Here is a 15,831-nt window from a genome sequence, read left to right on the forward strand (position 1 = left end):
CAGTGTGCTATAGTACACCAAGAAGTATCAAAATTCATATTTAGTTTTTTCTCTGTTTTTAATTAAATTTAAATTACGTTTAATTAAAGTCCAAATGCATTTTCTTAATGACTTAAGATAATCACATCATAAAATAAATACATAATAAAATATCATTACACATAGGCATGTCATTTTAAACTGAAATGTGTATTAAAAAGACTAATGTCACATATTTTAGATGTGATCATAAATCAGGCAAAATTATGAACACAGACAAAAAATAAATTGCATTTCAACGTTTAGCTTTAAAATCTAGCATCCTGACATTTTCATGGACTTTACTGTTTACAACAAAACTATCTTATATTATAACAGAACTTTTATGCAAATGCCCCGAGGGTTTATCACCAGTTTTAGGAAATTATATGCAAATTTTAAAATTATTAATTGCCTTATTAAACTTTTAAAGACCTTAAACTTTTCAGATTTTTTCACATTGTAATGACAAACTTTAATGTATTTTATTGTGAATTTATCTAAAAGAGCATAATAATAATAATAATAATAATAATAATAATAATAATAATAATAATAATAATAATAATAATAATAATAATAAACAATGTTTGGAAAATGCAGAGGGAGAAAATGCAAACATGCAGAAAAAGAGTTGAACCAAAAATGTTATTGGTGCAAACTGTCATATAAAAATCTATATATTTCTGGGTCAAAATCCACAAAAGACCTGTCGCCTTTCTGTTTTTTTTTTTGTTTTATAAGAACTACCAATATTTTGTATGCAGCCATTATTTTTCTGCTCTGATTTAATTATTCTCAGGGCTCTGGGAGATGGAGACGGAGACGGACACAAACCAAACGAGGTTTAGTGCACACCAACACGAATGAAAACTCAATAAATAAATGTGTAAAATAAAATGTGTCACATTTTTGTGCTGCGTTTAACAGTACGATCTCCATCAGTTTCCTCTCTAAAGCTTCGTGATGAATCCATTTTATCCGCTCGCCGCTCTTCATCCTCCTCCTCCACCTCAGTGAGGATCCTTCCTGGATCTTCATCTCTGTTGGAGTCATCCTCAGTCGCTCCAGGATTCTCATAGCAGCCTTCCTCACAGATTGAGGAAGAGGAAGAAGAAGGGGAAGAAGAGGTGGCAGTGGTGGTGGGCGTCGGTACAGCATTGAAAATGATGAAGCCGAGGAGGATGACCACAAGAGAGACCAGGTAGAGTCCAGAGAACTGAGCAAAGAGTTGATAATTTTACAGAGGCAAAGGAAACAATGACGCAGAAAAATATAGGAATAGTGAAATAATGAAGATAGAAGCAAAATGACAAACAGATACAGTTACATGCAGCAACAATCATAAAAAACAAAGTGTATTCTGTCCTCATTATAGCGTTTCCCACGTCAGGACAATGATCTGGTCTTTCTCAGGTTATAAACATTTAAATATAACATCCAGTGCACAAACACTGTCCTTATTTATTGAACAAAGAAAAATTAACCCTACAATTCAACGTCACTTTTACAGTTGCACATTTTCTTGGGTCTGGAATAGCTTTTCTAATAACTTCACAATATTTATGTTGAAATTTTTACAATATTTTACCATTTTTTAAATTCTTTATTCTGTTTTTATATATTTTATGTTTTATCTTTGCCTGCTTGCTTTGATGGCCTGTCACTATTTACTACTGCTGTTGCACAACAATAAAGGAATTTCTATTCTTTTCTATTTACCAACCTGCAAACTGAAGATGCACCAATCCGATATTAATATCGATATTGATCCCGATACCGAAAATCGGGATCGGGATTTTCTGATTCTAGATTCAGAATCACTGGATTTCCGATCAAGAATTACTGATTCTATATCGGAAATCAGTGACAATGTGCCCAATCCATGAGGGTAGATCTATTCAGTCTAATTCTATGCTTTATTGTTTATTTTACATTATATTTAGAATTACTGACTTTCTGAACCATTTGAAAGAAGGTTTCTGGAACTTTATTTTTTACACTTTTGACCAAAATAGCCAACTGGTTTTGACAGTTTATTTATTATTTATTTTACATTTTCTGTTACAACTGCACTGACTGAACTAATTAAAGTTGTTTTTCCATGTTTTACCAAACTAGTGTATTTAAGTGTGTTGTACTGGTGCATAGTTATCAGTTAAATTTGTAATTCAGTACGTTTGTGAATAAAAAAAGAAACGCATTAAGTCAATTCAGCGATGTTTCTCTGTATCGGATCTGTATCGGCTGATATGGCTTCTCAGATATCGGTATTGGAAGAAAAAAAACACGCAAACATGACAGTGAAATGGTGGAGTTGATATTTTCTTTATATATTTATTGATAGATAGAAATATATTCTTGTATGGGAAGTTCAGAAAGTTTACCTGACTGAGCAAAACCGATGTGAGTTTTTTGGATACAACAAATCAAAATGACCCTAAAACAGTTGAAAACCCCAGACAGTTTTTGGCTGTTGACCAGTTTTGTCTTTAGCAGATTGATTTCTCACAGATCATGTTATCAAACATGTATGTCAGAGTAACGTACTGATCTATGATGTATGACCAGTTAATTAAGCACTTTATTTATTCAGACCTGTCTGCTATTTTTCATCTTAAATCATTCTTAAGGAAAACAAGGGCGAATTTTGTTTTTAAGAAATGAGTTTTGAGTCTTATTTTCTGTTGTGGCGTGTGCAGAGAGTCCTTTCTGAAGACAGATGCGATTGCAGGTTGACCTTGGTCATTATTCATTAACACTGCAGAATCTTGATAGGACTCTGCAGGTCACTGCAACCCAAAGAGCGGTGAGGAACAAAGCATGCTGCTGAAATAAAACACTTTGATTCAGACTTAATCTGCTTCCAATGTGAATCAAAATTCACAATAAATGGCACAAAAAGGCGATTCATGTTGTCAGTTTACTGATAAACATCCTGCAGGGCAGTGAATTGTTTTCTTATTCTGAGTGACACCAAAACTGAAGATGATACAGCTGGATCAAAAAACGACAAAGTAAGATAGGTAATGAGTAACTGAAATTAACTGTTTATAGGAAATACGAGCCAAACACAAACAGATTCTACGCTCTTCATCTCCTCTAAAGTTCTGATAATGAAAAAGCTACAATCATAAAAATATGATTGCTAAAGTTTTAAAGGAAGCTTCAAAATTTAATTCAATTTTAAATGAATTTCTAAACATTTTTATTTTTACACAATGCTTTGGGAAATGTATTTTTTGAAATTTTCTCACTCTTAAAAAAAATAATTTTATGTGGTAGACCAAAACATGCCAAAGTGCAGTTGTACAGTGGGAGGAAACAAATACAGTGTGTCATTATTTGTTCCCTGCAAAAACGCAAAATTTTACCAAGTATTTTTGGTAAGAAATAAGTTGAAAGAAGACAAAACTAAGTCACGAGGAACTTTTCAGCAAGATACAGGAGTTTGTTTTAAGTAAATAATTTCTTAATATTGTTAAAAAATGCAAGGTCCACTGTCAGATTATTTCACTGATAACATGGGAAAAAAGTCTTGTTAAAGGTGAAATAATCATCCAGTGGAACAAATAATTTTTTCCTCAATAGTGAAGAATTATTCACTTAAAACAAAGTCCTGTACGTTGGTGAAAAGTTACTTTTAAATTAGCTTTGTTTTCTTTCTGGTGTACTAAGATATTTGCATTAGAAAGTAAACCAAACTACTTGGTAAGATTTTGTGCTTTCATCTGAACTTCTAGTTGCATCATTGTTTTTGATTTTGATCATTTCTTTATTGTTTATTTTGCTCTTAGTTCTTAGATTTGGTTCTTATTTTATTGAATCTCATTGTGATTTCCTTAGATTTTTAGTTGTCTTCTACTTTCTGTTGGTCTGTCTTACAAACTCCCTCAAAAATAGTTTGTGATTCTAACAAATAAGAAGCTCTGTCTTTTAACTGTTCAAAAAACAAAAACAGAGCCTTCTTTTTCTCTCTTTTTTCTGATCAAAGCAACCCAGAAAATGAAAAATGTTGCTCACGTTGTACTGGAAGAGGAAGATCCCGCAGAAGAGACTGAAGAGGTCGGCGGTGAGCAGCGAGAGATTGACAGAGGTGGCGCTGCTCATCTTCATCACTATGGGCATGAAGCTGTACAGAGCGTACATGCACAGAGCATATGCAGCAAGCAGAAGCCCTGGGAGGAGGAAAAAAAAAAAGATGTTTGAGTGAGAGAAGTCTGGAAAGTTGCTAAATATAGCAACAAAGTCGTTAAGCTGCTAAGTGCTTTCCAGAAGCAGAAATCTTACAGAAACTGACCAAAATCATTTTTTAAAGTGGTGGCTGCTTTAAAACGTTGAACAAGAAAAAAAATAAGTGAAAGGTACAATTTTTTATCTCATGACCAGTTTCATAATTTTTTTGAGTGAGAAATTTATCAACATTTATTCCTCTCTGCTTATAAACATCCCTGTTAAAACACTACAGTTAGTTATTATAACACTATAATTTATGTTAATGCTCTTGTTTTGAAATGTAGCCGGAAGTCTGTGTTAAGCGAGGCGGAAATAGAAGCCAATGTCGGACCGGCTAACACAATATGTCTGCCGTTGTTTTATTTAAGTGGTTAATACGTCTCTCTAATACCCTCGCTTTAACAGCAAATTTGTGAAACTTAACAAATAAATGAAAGGCCTATCCCAGAGAAGTAAGCTAGCTATATTTATAAACAGTCAAAAGATAATTAATTAACGTGTCGTCATGCCCACACTTGGCCTGCTCCCCTGTGTATCTTGGCTCCGCCCGCTTTGGTCGAAGTATTTACACTTTTAACCTTCAGTTTTCCTATGTAAAATGAATACTAACCAACTTGCCAGCTCCAGATAATATTGGACAACTCATTACGCTCCAGGATGACCCTACACGGAGGGGGGAAAGAGGTCAAACAGCCAAAAGGTTAAATAGGATGTTAATTAATTCATGCTGCTGATGACGGCTCACATCTGGACGGTGCTAATGACGGTCCCAAACAGGCCAATCATCCCCAGGAACTCCACTCTGCTCAGGTTCTTTACTGTGTACTCCTGAGACACATTGGACACCGCGTACAAAGCAGCACTGAGCAGAACCAAACCGTCTCCTAATAAGATGTTGGAGGCTGCAGAAAGAGGGGAAACAACTTTAAAAAGATCAGGATCCAGTTAGAATCTTTTGATGCTAATGAGGACCCAGATGCAGAGACGAGCGACAGAGGAACATGGTGAACAATGTAGTTTTTCAAATTAAACCCAGGAGATTGGAACAGATTGGCAGGAAAACAAAGGATAAAACATCAGAGTAACTTAACCAAGTAGAATAAATGAGTATGGGGTGTTGATTGTAAAGTTACAGTCAAAAATTAACAACACTAATTTGGGTTCTTTAAACTGCCATGAGAGAAAAAAATGGGGATTCATTGTTCAGTCATGTTTTCTCTGTTATTAATCTATAAATGTCAGAGTTTCATATTTAAGTACCTAGCTTCATATTAAATATTTAGCTAACTAAATAAGATCTGATTGAGCTAAATACTTAGTTTGACACTAAACAATTAGCTTGTGAAATATTTAGATTCAAACTTAGCTTAGATACTTAGCTTAGATAGCAAGCTAAGTAATATAACTAAATATTTAGTTTTAAGCTAAATATTTAGCTTGTTCACCAAATATTTAGTTAAAATCAATAAATTTAGCTTGGTAGGAAAATATGTAGTTTTTAACAACATATTTAGCTTTTAAATTAAATATTTGGTCTGAAGCTACACATATATACCCAGATAGCACATGATGTTAAATCAACGTTGAAAAATAGTTAGAATCGTTGATTTTTGGTTGAAGTCGACAAATGACGGTGGATCAACCATCAAACAACCATCCAATCAAACCGTTGAAACTGTGACATTGAATCAACGTTGTTTTGTGGTTGAAATCTGATCACTGAAATGCCGAAGTCTGATTAATGGTTGATTTTTGGTTGAAGACGACAAATGACGGTGGATCAACCATCAAACAACCATCCACCTCTAGCCAAGTAACCGATGTTGAAACTGTGTCATTGAATCAATGTTGTTTTGTGGTTGAAATCTAATGACTGAAATGCTGATGTCTGATCAACATCTGATCAATACTGAATCAATGTCAGATGTATTGCCGCACCCCTTCCCCTCCTCTCCTCCTCATCAGCGCTCTGGGTCAGAGCATTTTATTACTGAGCGGGGGTTATCACATTTAAATTAACCACTGCAGAGGATAGTCGGTGGTGATTCCTTTCTGTACATTTTCTTACTTGTTCATAACAATTCTCACTGACTGTGTGTGTGTGATATATTGACACAAAAACATCTACAACTTACTACAAGGAGTGGAGGGGTCCACCCCCACCGTTTACATGAGTGGGATGTCCCAAACACACAGCTGCTTTGCTGTTGGCTTGTTGGAAAATATGTTAATTCAACGTTGAATTATCATCACAAAGGTTGCATGTTTGGTTGAGGTCGACAACTGATGGTGGATCAACTATAAAACAACCATTCAATTCTAGCCAATTAACTAATGTTGAAACTGTGTCATTGAATCAATGTTGTTTTGTGGTTGACATCAAATAAATGAAATGCCAACGTCAAATCCAGTGTGTTCACCACCGGTCCTCCAGGCCCTACAAGTTTTAGGCATTTCCCTAATTCAACACACATGATATTAATTGAAGTCTGATTAACGGGGTTTTGCTGAACTGAAAAAACGCAGGTCAGTTTGATTGACGTCAAGGTTTGGGGAAGAACTATCCAGATAGCACACGATGTTAATTCAATGTTGAATTATGATCACAAAGGCTGCATGTATGGTTCAGGTCAACGACAGAAGCTGGATCAACCATCAAACAACCATTCAATTCTAGCCAATTAACATTCATTGATTGAAATGCCACATCGAATCCAGTGTTTTTCAGCACTGGCACCAGGCACACTGCCCTGCAAGTTTTAGCCATTTCCCTAATTCAGCACACATGATTTTAATTAACATTTGATTAACAAGGTTTTGCTGAACTGAAAGCATGCAGGTCAGTTTGCCTTGAGGATAAGGTTTGGGGAAAAACTAGTAATCAAAGTGTTCAGGTGTTTTTTGCACCCCTCACCACCGCCTGCCATTCAAACGCCCAACCCCCTTCCCTCCACCCGCCACCCCCACTCATGTAAATGGCGGGGGTGGACCGCTCCACTCCTTGTAGTAAGTTGTAGATGTTTTTGTGTCAATATATCACACACAAATGGTCAGTAGGACTTTTTTATGAAAAAGAAAGAAAATGTACAGAAATGAATCTTCACCCACTATCCTTTACAGAGGTTAATTTAGAATGTAATACCCCCCACTCACTAATAAAATGCTCTGACCCAGAGCTCTGATGAGGAGGAGAGGAGGGGAAGGGGTGTGGCAAAAGAGCTGACATTGATTCAACATTGATTCAACATTGGTCAGTCGTTGATCAGACATTAGCATTTAATTCATTAGATTTCAACCACAAAACAACATTGACTCAATGACACAGTTTCAACATTGGTTACTTGGCTGGAGGTGGATGGTTGTTTGATGGTTGATCAACCATCAGTTGTTGACCTCAACCAAAAATCAACCATTCTGACTATAATTCAACGTTTATTTACCGTTGTGTGCAATCTGGGCAGTTTGTTGCAGCCCTCATCACCTCCTCATCTCCCCCTACTCCCTCCCAAGCCTCCCCCACCCAGCCGCTCCTCCCAACCTTCTCCTCTTTACCCCCTCTCATCCCTTCTTCCCTCCCCCTCCTTGAGCTCTGGGTCAGAACATTTTATTACTAGGTGGGGGTTAATCATGTTTCAAATTAAGCACTACATGTTGAGAACAGTGGGTTGTGATTCCTTTCTGTACATTTTCTTACTTGTCTGTAAATAGCATTACTGACTGTGCATAATGTGTTGACACAAAAACATCTACAAGTCTGTACTAGGAGTTGTACAGTCCACCTCCCCAATTTTACACTTGTGGTTTGTCCCAACCAAAAAGCCACTTTGCTGCTGGCTTGTTTGCTACCGGCTTCTGAATTGAATTCTCCGCTGAGCACTTTTATGGTAAGTTTTTCAATATTACTTTGATCTTAAATGTGTTTATTGAAAAATAAGGGCATTGTTTTGTGCCCATAGTAATCCTGGTTATTTTGGGGCAAAACGGATATTTTTAATAATTGAGGTCATGTCTCCTTTTGTATTATTTTCATCCTACCCACCACTCCAGGCCTAAGTATGAAATCCTGCGAGATTTTGTGGGATTTGAGTTTTTAAAATAGGGCGGGGCCTATTGTTTGGTCTGGGAGAACATGTGGTGGACAAGGAAGTGTAAGGCTGGCTGGTCCAGGTGGGCTTTAAATTGTTGTGATAGTAATCACTTGTTTTTAACTTTTTATTATGATGTGCTTAGGGACGTGCTTAAATGAGCCTCTGTACCAGAACAGCTGAGTTGGATGATTACATGACCGTCTGCAGCCATCAAGAAGTGCAGAAGGTTGTTAATCATCCACAGATTCAATCCAGGTGAGGCAGAAGGGAAACACTTAACATGTAAGGCAGGTGAAACACTGAACTAAACCTGCTAATGACTGATTCAGTCTGTTGATCCTTGGATTGGTAACTGGTTAAATTGAACTGGACTATTGTTACTTGTGTGGGATCTTTATTAGCATATAGACACTTTTTAAGGAATTTAATCAACTTATTTGGAAATATTTGTAGTTGGAAGATTGAACCAGCTATTTGATGGAAGTTTATTCTGTATAAATTATAATTTTTCCAACTACACTATAAATCACCTTTTGTTCGATTTATTTGTCTCTGGTGTGTTAAATAAACCTGATCCTCCCTGAGTTTTATTGTTAGGTTTTCTGATAAACAGCCCTTTATTTTAAATATTGATTTAATATCAATATCATAAATCCTACACTATACTGCAGCTTGATGGGTAAATGCAGTTGTATATGTAAACATTAAGATAAATATTAATGAAAGATTAAGATATTAATTTAACAGTGAGTGCACATGGGGAACTATATGGTTTGTATTTGTTCTCAGACCTGTAACCAGTACACTGTTTAATCTTTCATTGTGTTTCAGAACTTTTCAAATGTTTATCATATTTCTAACTGGCACCTTCCTCACTTTTATTTTTTTCAGCTGTTGCTCTGCAGTTTGACCGAAAGCTGACTCTTGAGGACTGCAGCAAAACTGTCAAGAAGTGGCTTCATTATGCGCCAGAATGAGAGGAAGACATCACAAGGAATCAAAGTGACGCCAACCAGAGTCAAACTGGGGTTACCACAACTTGTACTGTTTCCCTACTTCATACAGTACAAAGCTTAACCTCATGGACTCTGTTCTTCTGTGGACAACATACTGTTGTTTTGACAGTCAAAAAGGAATCAAATATGTTTAAAGATCTGTCCCTCTTTTCTTAAATAAAATGTTAAATCAAACCCATGTTGTCATTTATAAACTTTTGTACACAGTTTACGCATCATCTGCCAATAATACAGTGTTTAACACCAGTGAAGAAACTTTTAGTGGCATGTTATGATGTAGACCTATCAGACGTAAAATGTACATAAATCCTTAGCTTTCATTCAATATAAAAACAACCCAAATCTGCATGTGCATCCACAGTCAAATGAGTGTTGAATCAACATTGATTCAATGTAGAATTAACACAAATCTGCATGCAGATCCACGTTCAGCTGATGGTTGAATGAACGTTGATTCCTAACTGATTCAATGTAGAATCAACACAGATATGCATGCAGATCCATAGTCAAATGAGTGTTGAATCAACATTGATTCAATGTAGAATCAACACAAATATGCATGCAGATCCACGTTCAGATGATGGTTGAATCACCATTGATTCCTAACTTATTCAATGTAGAATCAACACAAATCTGCATGCAGATCCACAGTCAAATGAGTGTTGAATCAACATTGATTCAATGTAGAATCAACACAAATATGCATGCAGATCCACAGTCAAATGAGTGTTGAATCAACATTGATTCAATGTAGAATCAACACAAATATGCATGCAGATCCACAGTCAAATGAGTGTTGAATCAACATTGATTCAAGGTAGAATCAACACAAATCTGCATGCAGATCCACGTTCAGATGATGGTTGAATCACCATTGATTCCTAACTTATTCAATGTAGAATCAACACAAATCTGCATGCAGATCCACAGTCAAATGAGTGTTGAATCAACATTGATTCAATGTAGAATCAACCGAAATCCGGATGCAGATCCACGTTCAGATGATGGTTGACTCAACATTGATATAATGTAGAATCAACATTGATTCATAACTGATTCAATGTACTATCAACACAAATATGCATACAAGTTGACATACAGATGATGGTTGAATCAACATTGATATAATGTCAGTTATGGTTGAAACCCCAACGTTGATTCAACATACAAGTCACCGACCACTTTCAATGTTGTTTCAATGTCAGCGTTCAACGTTGATTCAATGTTTCTGGCTGACATTGATTCAATGTTGTTTCAATCATTCTGTGCTATCTGGGTATTAGCTTGCTATCCAAATAAATGGCTTCAGACTAAATATTTAGCTTGCTAATTAAATATTTAGCTTGTTATCTAAATACTTAGTTTAGCCACATATTTAACTTGATAACTAAAAAATTGGTTTGAAGCTAAATATTTAGCCTGCTAATTAAATATTTAATTTGAAATTGTTACATTTATAAATGAATTAATAATATGGTGAAAATATAACTTTTTTTTCTCTTATGAAAAGCTAAGTAACACAAATTATTGCTGTCAGTAAATTGACTTCACCAAACTAAACTTAAAATCCAAACCATCTCATCAAATACTTTGTATTTATGCAAAACCAACAAAAATGGAGTCCAAAAAAACTGAGTACAACCACAACTTTTATCCAAAAACTGGGTTCAAACATCAAAGGAGTTCTTACTGGAGCCCTGGTCTCTTCCAGCCAGCAGGTCGGCGCCCACCATGGCCCCGACTCCCAGCAGACAGAGGCAGACGGCCACATAGTGGGTCAGTCTGTACCGGGTCTTCAGGATCCACCAGGACAGAATCATTAGGACCGGGATGATAAAGCAGTCCAGCAACTGGGGCACAGAACACAAGGAAACTGACTTAGGATGACAAACAATTAAATATAGACACAGTAGAAAGACAGCACACCCTTCAGGAAATGATAAAAATTATTTTGTCATTAAAAGTTATTTAAAACTGCAGGATGTAAGTTTTATAAAAAATATTTTGCATATTTGTTAAAACTGTCACCATGTTGTGACAATATCTGTGACAGATAATCTGTGATCGCTCTCCTCCACCTCCCCCCTGGGCTACTATTACCAAAAATCACCGATTCTGACCAAAAACAACCAATCAAAGCCAGGAGGAGGGGCTTAGTGCTGTCAATCATTTCATATAATCGCTACTAAATTTGCTAATGGTGGAGACACATTAGCCACCAATAACAGCGGCTAACAATAACAGTTAGCCGCTGTTATTAGTGGCTATGCTAACTAGCATTATCATTTAAGACAGGCTGTGGTAGCTGCAGCGTAGCAGAGAACAATTCAAACTTAAAAATACTTTATTGATCCCCATGGGAAATTAGATAACAATAGATCACATGGAGGAGTGATTGACAGCGCTAAGACCCGCCTTCTGCCTCTGATTGGTTGTTTCTAATTAGCACTGGGAAAAGGCAGGTCAATTTTTTCCACAGATTATCTGTCTCATATCAAACTGTCACAACATAGAGACAGTTTAAACAAATTTGTAAAAAAAAAAAAAAAAAAAAAACATTTATAAAAGTTACATACTGCAGCTTTAAATCAGTTAAAACAGATGAAGAATAACTGAAAAAGAAATTTGCCATGAGATTTAAAGACAAGAAACAAAAAGACAAACTCTACATGAAAGGAGAGCATTTCACTCAATAAAAATATTTATTTTGTCAATAAGAGATCAAACATTTCTTATTGAAGCGGCAGACCCCATGGCGTACTAACCTGGACGCTGGTGAGGGTGGTGTACTGATAGGCTTTGACCACGGTGTAGTTGGCCTCCACATCCACCAGACCCAGCAATAAGTACCTCCACCATCTTCTCTTAAGGATCTGCAAGATATTTCCATCCCCTGCGTTTTAAAGGGGATCACCCCGGAGTTTCAGTATTCATGTGTTTGTTTCTTCACCAAGGAGGAGGACAGTTCTAGTCTTAAAACTGAAATCTAGCAAATACATTTGGGATAAGCAAATCTTATAACATGGAAGAAATAATTATGTGATTATTTTTGCATGTCAACAACAGAATTGACATTCACATAAGAATGTTTGGTTATTTATTTGGATTTTTACAAAGATTGACAGAATTAGAATTATGAGTTAAAGTCGAAATTCTGAGAAAAGAAACTCACAATTATGAGGAGAAAATCTGAATCCTGAGAAAAATTATGGGTTGAAAAAAAAAAAACAGAATTCTGATGGAAGAAAAAAATAATTCTGACAAAAAAAATCTTAAAATACTGAGATTAAAGTCAGAATTCTAGTTTTGAGATTAGAGTCACAATTCTGAGAAAAAAGTCGGAATTCTGAGAAAGAACGTAGAATTATGAGAATTGCAATTTAATTGAGAAATCACAATTCTCAATTAAAGAAGTGAGAATTGTGATTTTGAGATTAAAGTGAGAATTCTGAGAAAAAATTCAGAATTCTGATTAAAAAAGTCTTAGAATTCTAATATTAAAATCAGAATCTTGAGATTAAAGTCACAATTCTAAGGAAAAAAGCTACAAGTCTAACAAAAATCTGAATTTGTGGAAAAAGTTAGAATTTGGAGAAAAAAAATTCACAATTCTGATTTTCAGATTATAGTCATAGTTCTGAAATTAAAGTTAGAATTCTTAGAAAAACGTTTAGAGTTTTTAGGGGGGGAAAGACTGTATTCTTGTTTTCCTTTCAGTAGCTCCAGTCTTCGTCTGTATAACGTTTAAAATCTTGAGATAGTCTGAAAGTATGTGAATATGATATGAAGCAGTTTGAGTTTAGCAGACATGCTTAGACACTATTAGCTATGGCGCTACCTCTCCTGCAGATCATCATGCTGGTGTAGGTGGCGCACAGCAGCGTGTAGTTCAGGAAGCTCTGCAGCATCGGCGCGTTCAGGTGAAACTCTGCGGCCAGGTACTGAGAGGAGACCGCGGTACCACAGATGAGCCCGGCCAAACCCTGACCCATTGCCAGCGTTTTGGCGAGCTGCCTGAGAAAATAAACATCACCGCCTGGTCAGAGACATTCACACATTTACCAGGTTCAACATGTGACTTAAATCTAGTGCTGGTTCCACTGGCAGATTATTAAAAAGATAATTTCACTGTAAAAACATAAAATGTTACCAAGTAGATTTGTCTTATTACGCTTAAAATTGGAGAAAACTAACTTAATAGTAACTTTTCAGCACAATATAGAAACCTAAGTAAACAATTCCTTAAAGTTGATTAAGAAAAAAACGACTATCAGTTTCACTGGCAGATTATTTCACTTATAACATTTATTACCTGCTGTAAGTGACATACTCTGCAAGTTAAACTGGTAGTTTTTGGCTCGTGTGTGACTTAATTTTGGAAAATACCCAGAAAATAATTAATGCAGAACAGAAAAATAACAGTTAAATAGACAATTTATTAATTTCTCATCTGAAGAAGAATCACAAACACAAAAAGGAAAAGCCTACTGTAAATTCTGACCCAGAAATACATGATATTTCATCAACTAAATTATTTCACTTATAACAAAACATTTTTGTTAACTTTCAGTAGTTTCAGTAGTAGATAGAGGAGCCTGTAAATTGGATTAATTAACTTATAATGTTGGAATAAAGTAAAAATAATCTGCCAGTTGAAGTAGAACTTTTAAAAGAATTAATTACTTAAAATAAGCTCTTATATTTTGCTGAAAAGTAACTTGTAAGTTGGTCTTGTCTTATTTCTAGATGAAAATTCTTATGAAATTATAAATTTGTGTTGTTGCAGTTATTTAATTTATTTTAAATATTGATTATTTTTGCCTTGATTGTTTTTAATTTTTAAAAGTGAAATTTTGAAAAAAAGAAATCGGAATGTTTAGAAGTTTTTTTTTGAATGAATTTGGATTAAAAATAGCTTTTCCAACGTTGCTTTTTGCTGAAATAACCACAAACATCCTTACAGAGTTACTGTTATATCCTGAAATCAGTTTTTTTTGTTTACTCACCAAGTGAAAACCTCCTTTGGTTTGAACTCCCTGAGCCTCACCAGGAATCCCCCCCGCTGGTCCTCGGCGCGCTCGTCTTCACCGGGTTGTTTAGCAGCCATGTTGTCTCACTGCGGCGGATCAAACTCCTCACAGCTTCAGCTGCTACTGAGTTTTTAAAAAATCTTTTCCTCTCTTTGCTTCAGAGCTGAATGATTAACTGTCTGAGCGGTCAAAGATCATTCCTTTACTTATCTGTGCTTTTAAAAAGCACGCAGGACACAATCAGCGCATGAGATAAGAGTTAATTACAGAGTTTTATTTAATGGGAATAAAACTTTTACTTTGATAAATGTGAGATAATTTAAAGAAGTAATCATTGTGTTTCCTCTTGTTATAACTGTTTATAATATCAAGAATTTTATTTATTCTTTGTTATTTTAGACTAAATTAATCCATATCATCAAAAAAATATATGTACATGTAAATATAACAATATATAACACAATAATAAACACAATAATAAAAATATTTTTTTTCTAGAGCAATTGTATTTACAAAAAAAAGTATTTAAGTGTCTATCATCACTGTGTCCCTGAATGTGAATGTTTTGTTTTTCGTAGCTGCAACTTATTTATTTCAACCATCTAAATCTATCTTTATGACTTCATCCCTGTAATTTTAATGTCCTCTTATCTTATCTGTCATAATAATAAAAATACTATGATAAATTTATTTTTATTGCTCATTAGAATAACCACAAGGTTAACCGAAGTGTTTTTTAATGGGTAAAAATAAACACATAAAACACAATGAATAAAACTGACTTACAATAATCAACCCAACAAGAACAATATGCTGTATATTGTAAAATGGCAGTAAAGGTGTTAAATTAAATTAACAATGTAACAGTTTACATGTATATGTATATTTTTAATTATTTCACTGGAGAATAATGGCATCTTTTAGAGCTTAGTTCCACTTTGTTAATTTTTTTTCTCAAATTTCTCATAAGTAAAATTACAAATGTAACAGTTAAATTTATTGGATTTGCTCTGTTGTTTATATATTTGGAAGATCTGCTTTATTCAAAATGGAAGAAAAAATGTGAATATTGTATTTATCAATAAAAGTGATAAATTTAATAAGAATATACTGCTTTCTAGTTATTTTGAGATATGATAATAAATGAGGATTAACTTTAGAGCTGCACATTTTGTTTTATTTGCTCTGCTATATAATGTGTATAAATAAATGTTTCTGAACCTGTTTGCTTCTTTTTTAAAGATTTGCAGCTGATAACGTGGAAACATTAAGCAATGATGGTTCAGAAAAAATCTAAAACCATTTAGTTGAAATTTTTATTCACACATTTTAAAATATAGCTCTGTTTTCTCATGGTAATATTTTCCTCTATTTAAAACCAATGAGACACTTAAAAAAGTTTAAATATAATTTTCATGTTAATGATCGAGTGAATCTGTCCGC

At 34.8% G+C, this 15,831-nt stretch overlaps 1 protein-coding gene and 1 long non-coding RNA gene across 2 annotated transcripts; one reads left to right on the forward strand and one right to left on the reverse strand.

Moving 5' to 3' along the window:
• Nucleotides 1–735: 735 nt before the first annotated feature.
• Nucleotides 736–14,465, reverse strand: LOC106916144 (queuine/queuosine transporter SLC35F2-like). The gene is made up of 8 exons (XM_014984272.2): nt 14,365–14,465; nt 13,197–13,372; nt 12,124–12,251; nt 11,049–11,208; nt 5,000–5,156; nt 4,865–4,917; nt 4,042–4,196; nt 736–1,237 (listed from the first exon to the last, which is right to left on the reverse strand). Exons 1-8 carry the CDS (start codon nt 14,463–14,465, stop codon nt 923–925), a joined length of 1,245 nt encoding a protein of 414 aa, XP_014839758.1. The 3' UTR covers nt 736–922.
• Nucleotides 7,990–9,532, forward strand: LOC148155747 (uncharacterized). Its single transcript, XR_015765044.1, has 2 exons — nt 7,990–8,597; nt 9,234–9,532. It is a non-coding gene; the product is annotated as an uncharacterized LOC148155747 (long non-coding RNA).
• Nucleotides 14,466–15,831: the final 1,366 nt, after the last annotated feature.

Source organism: Poecilia mexicana, unplaced genomic scaffold (genome assembly GCF_051168715.1).
Source record: "Poecilia mexicana isolate PSO_F unplaced genomic scaffold, ASM5116871v1 scaffold_13, whole genome shotgun sequence".
NCBI classification, from domain to species: domain Eukaryota; kingdom Metazoa; phylum Chordata; class Actinopteri; order Cyprinodontiformes; family Poeciliidae; genus Poecilia; species Poecilia mexicana.

Coding starts and splice junctions, on each gene's coding strand:
- LOC106916144 (XM_014984272.2), bottom strand. CDS start 14,465: ATGGCTGCTAAACAACCCGGTGAAGACGAGCGCGCCGAGGACCAGCGG. Junction 13,373..14,364: donor CCAAAGGAGGTTTTCACTTG/GTGAGTAAACAA, acceptor TTATTTTCTCAG/GCAGCTCGCCAAAACGCTGG. Junction 5,157..11,048: donor TGGAAGAGACCAGGGCTCCA/GTAAGAACTCCT, acceptor CTCTTTCTGCAG/CCTCCAACATCTTATTAGGA.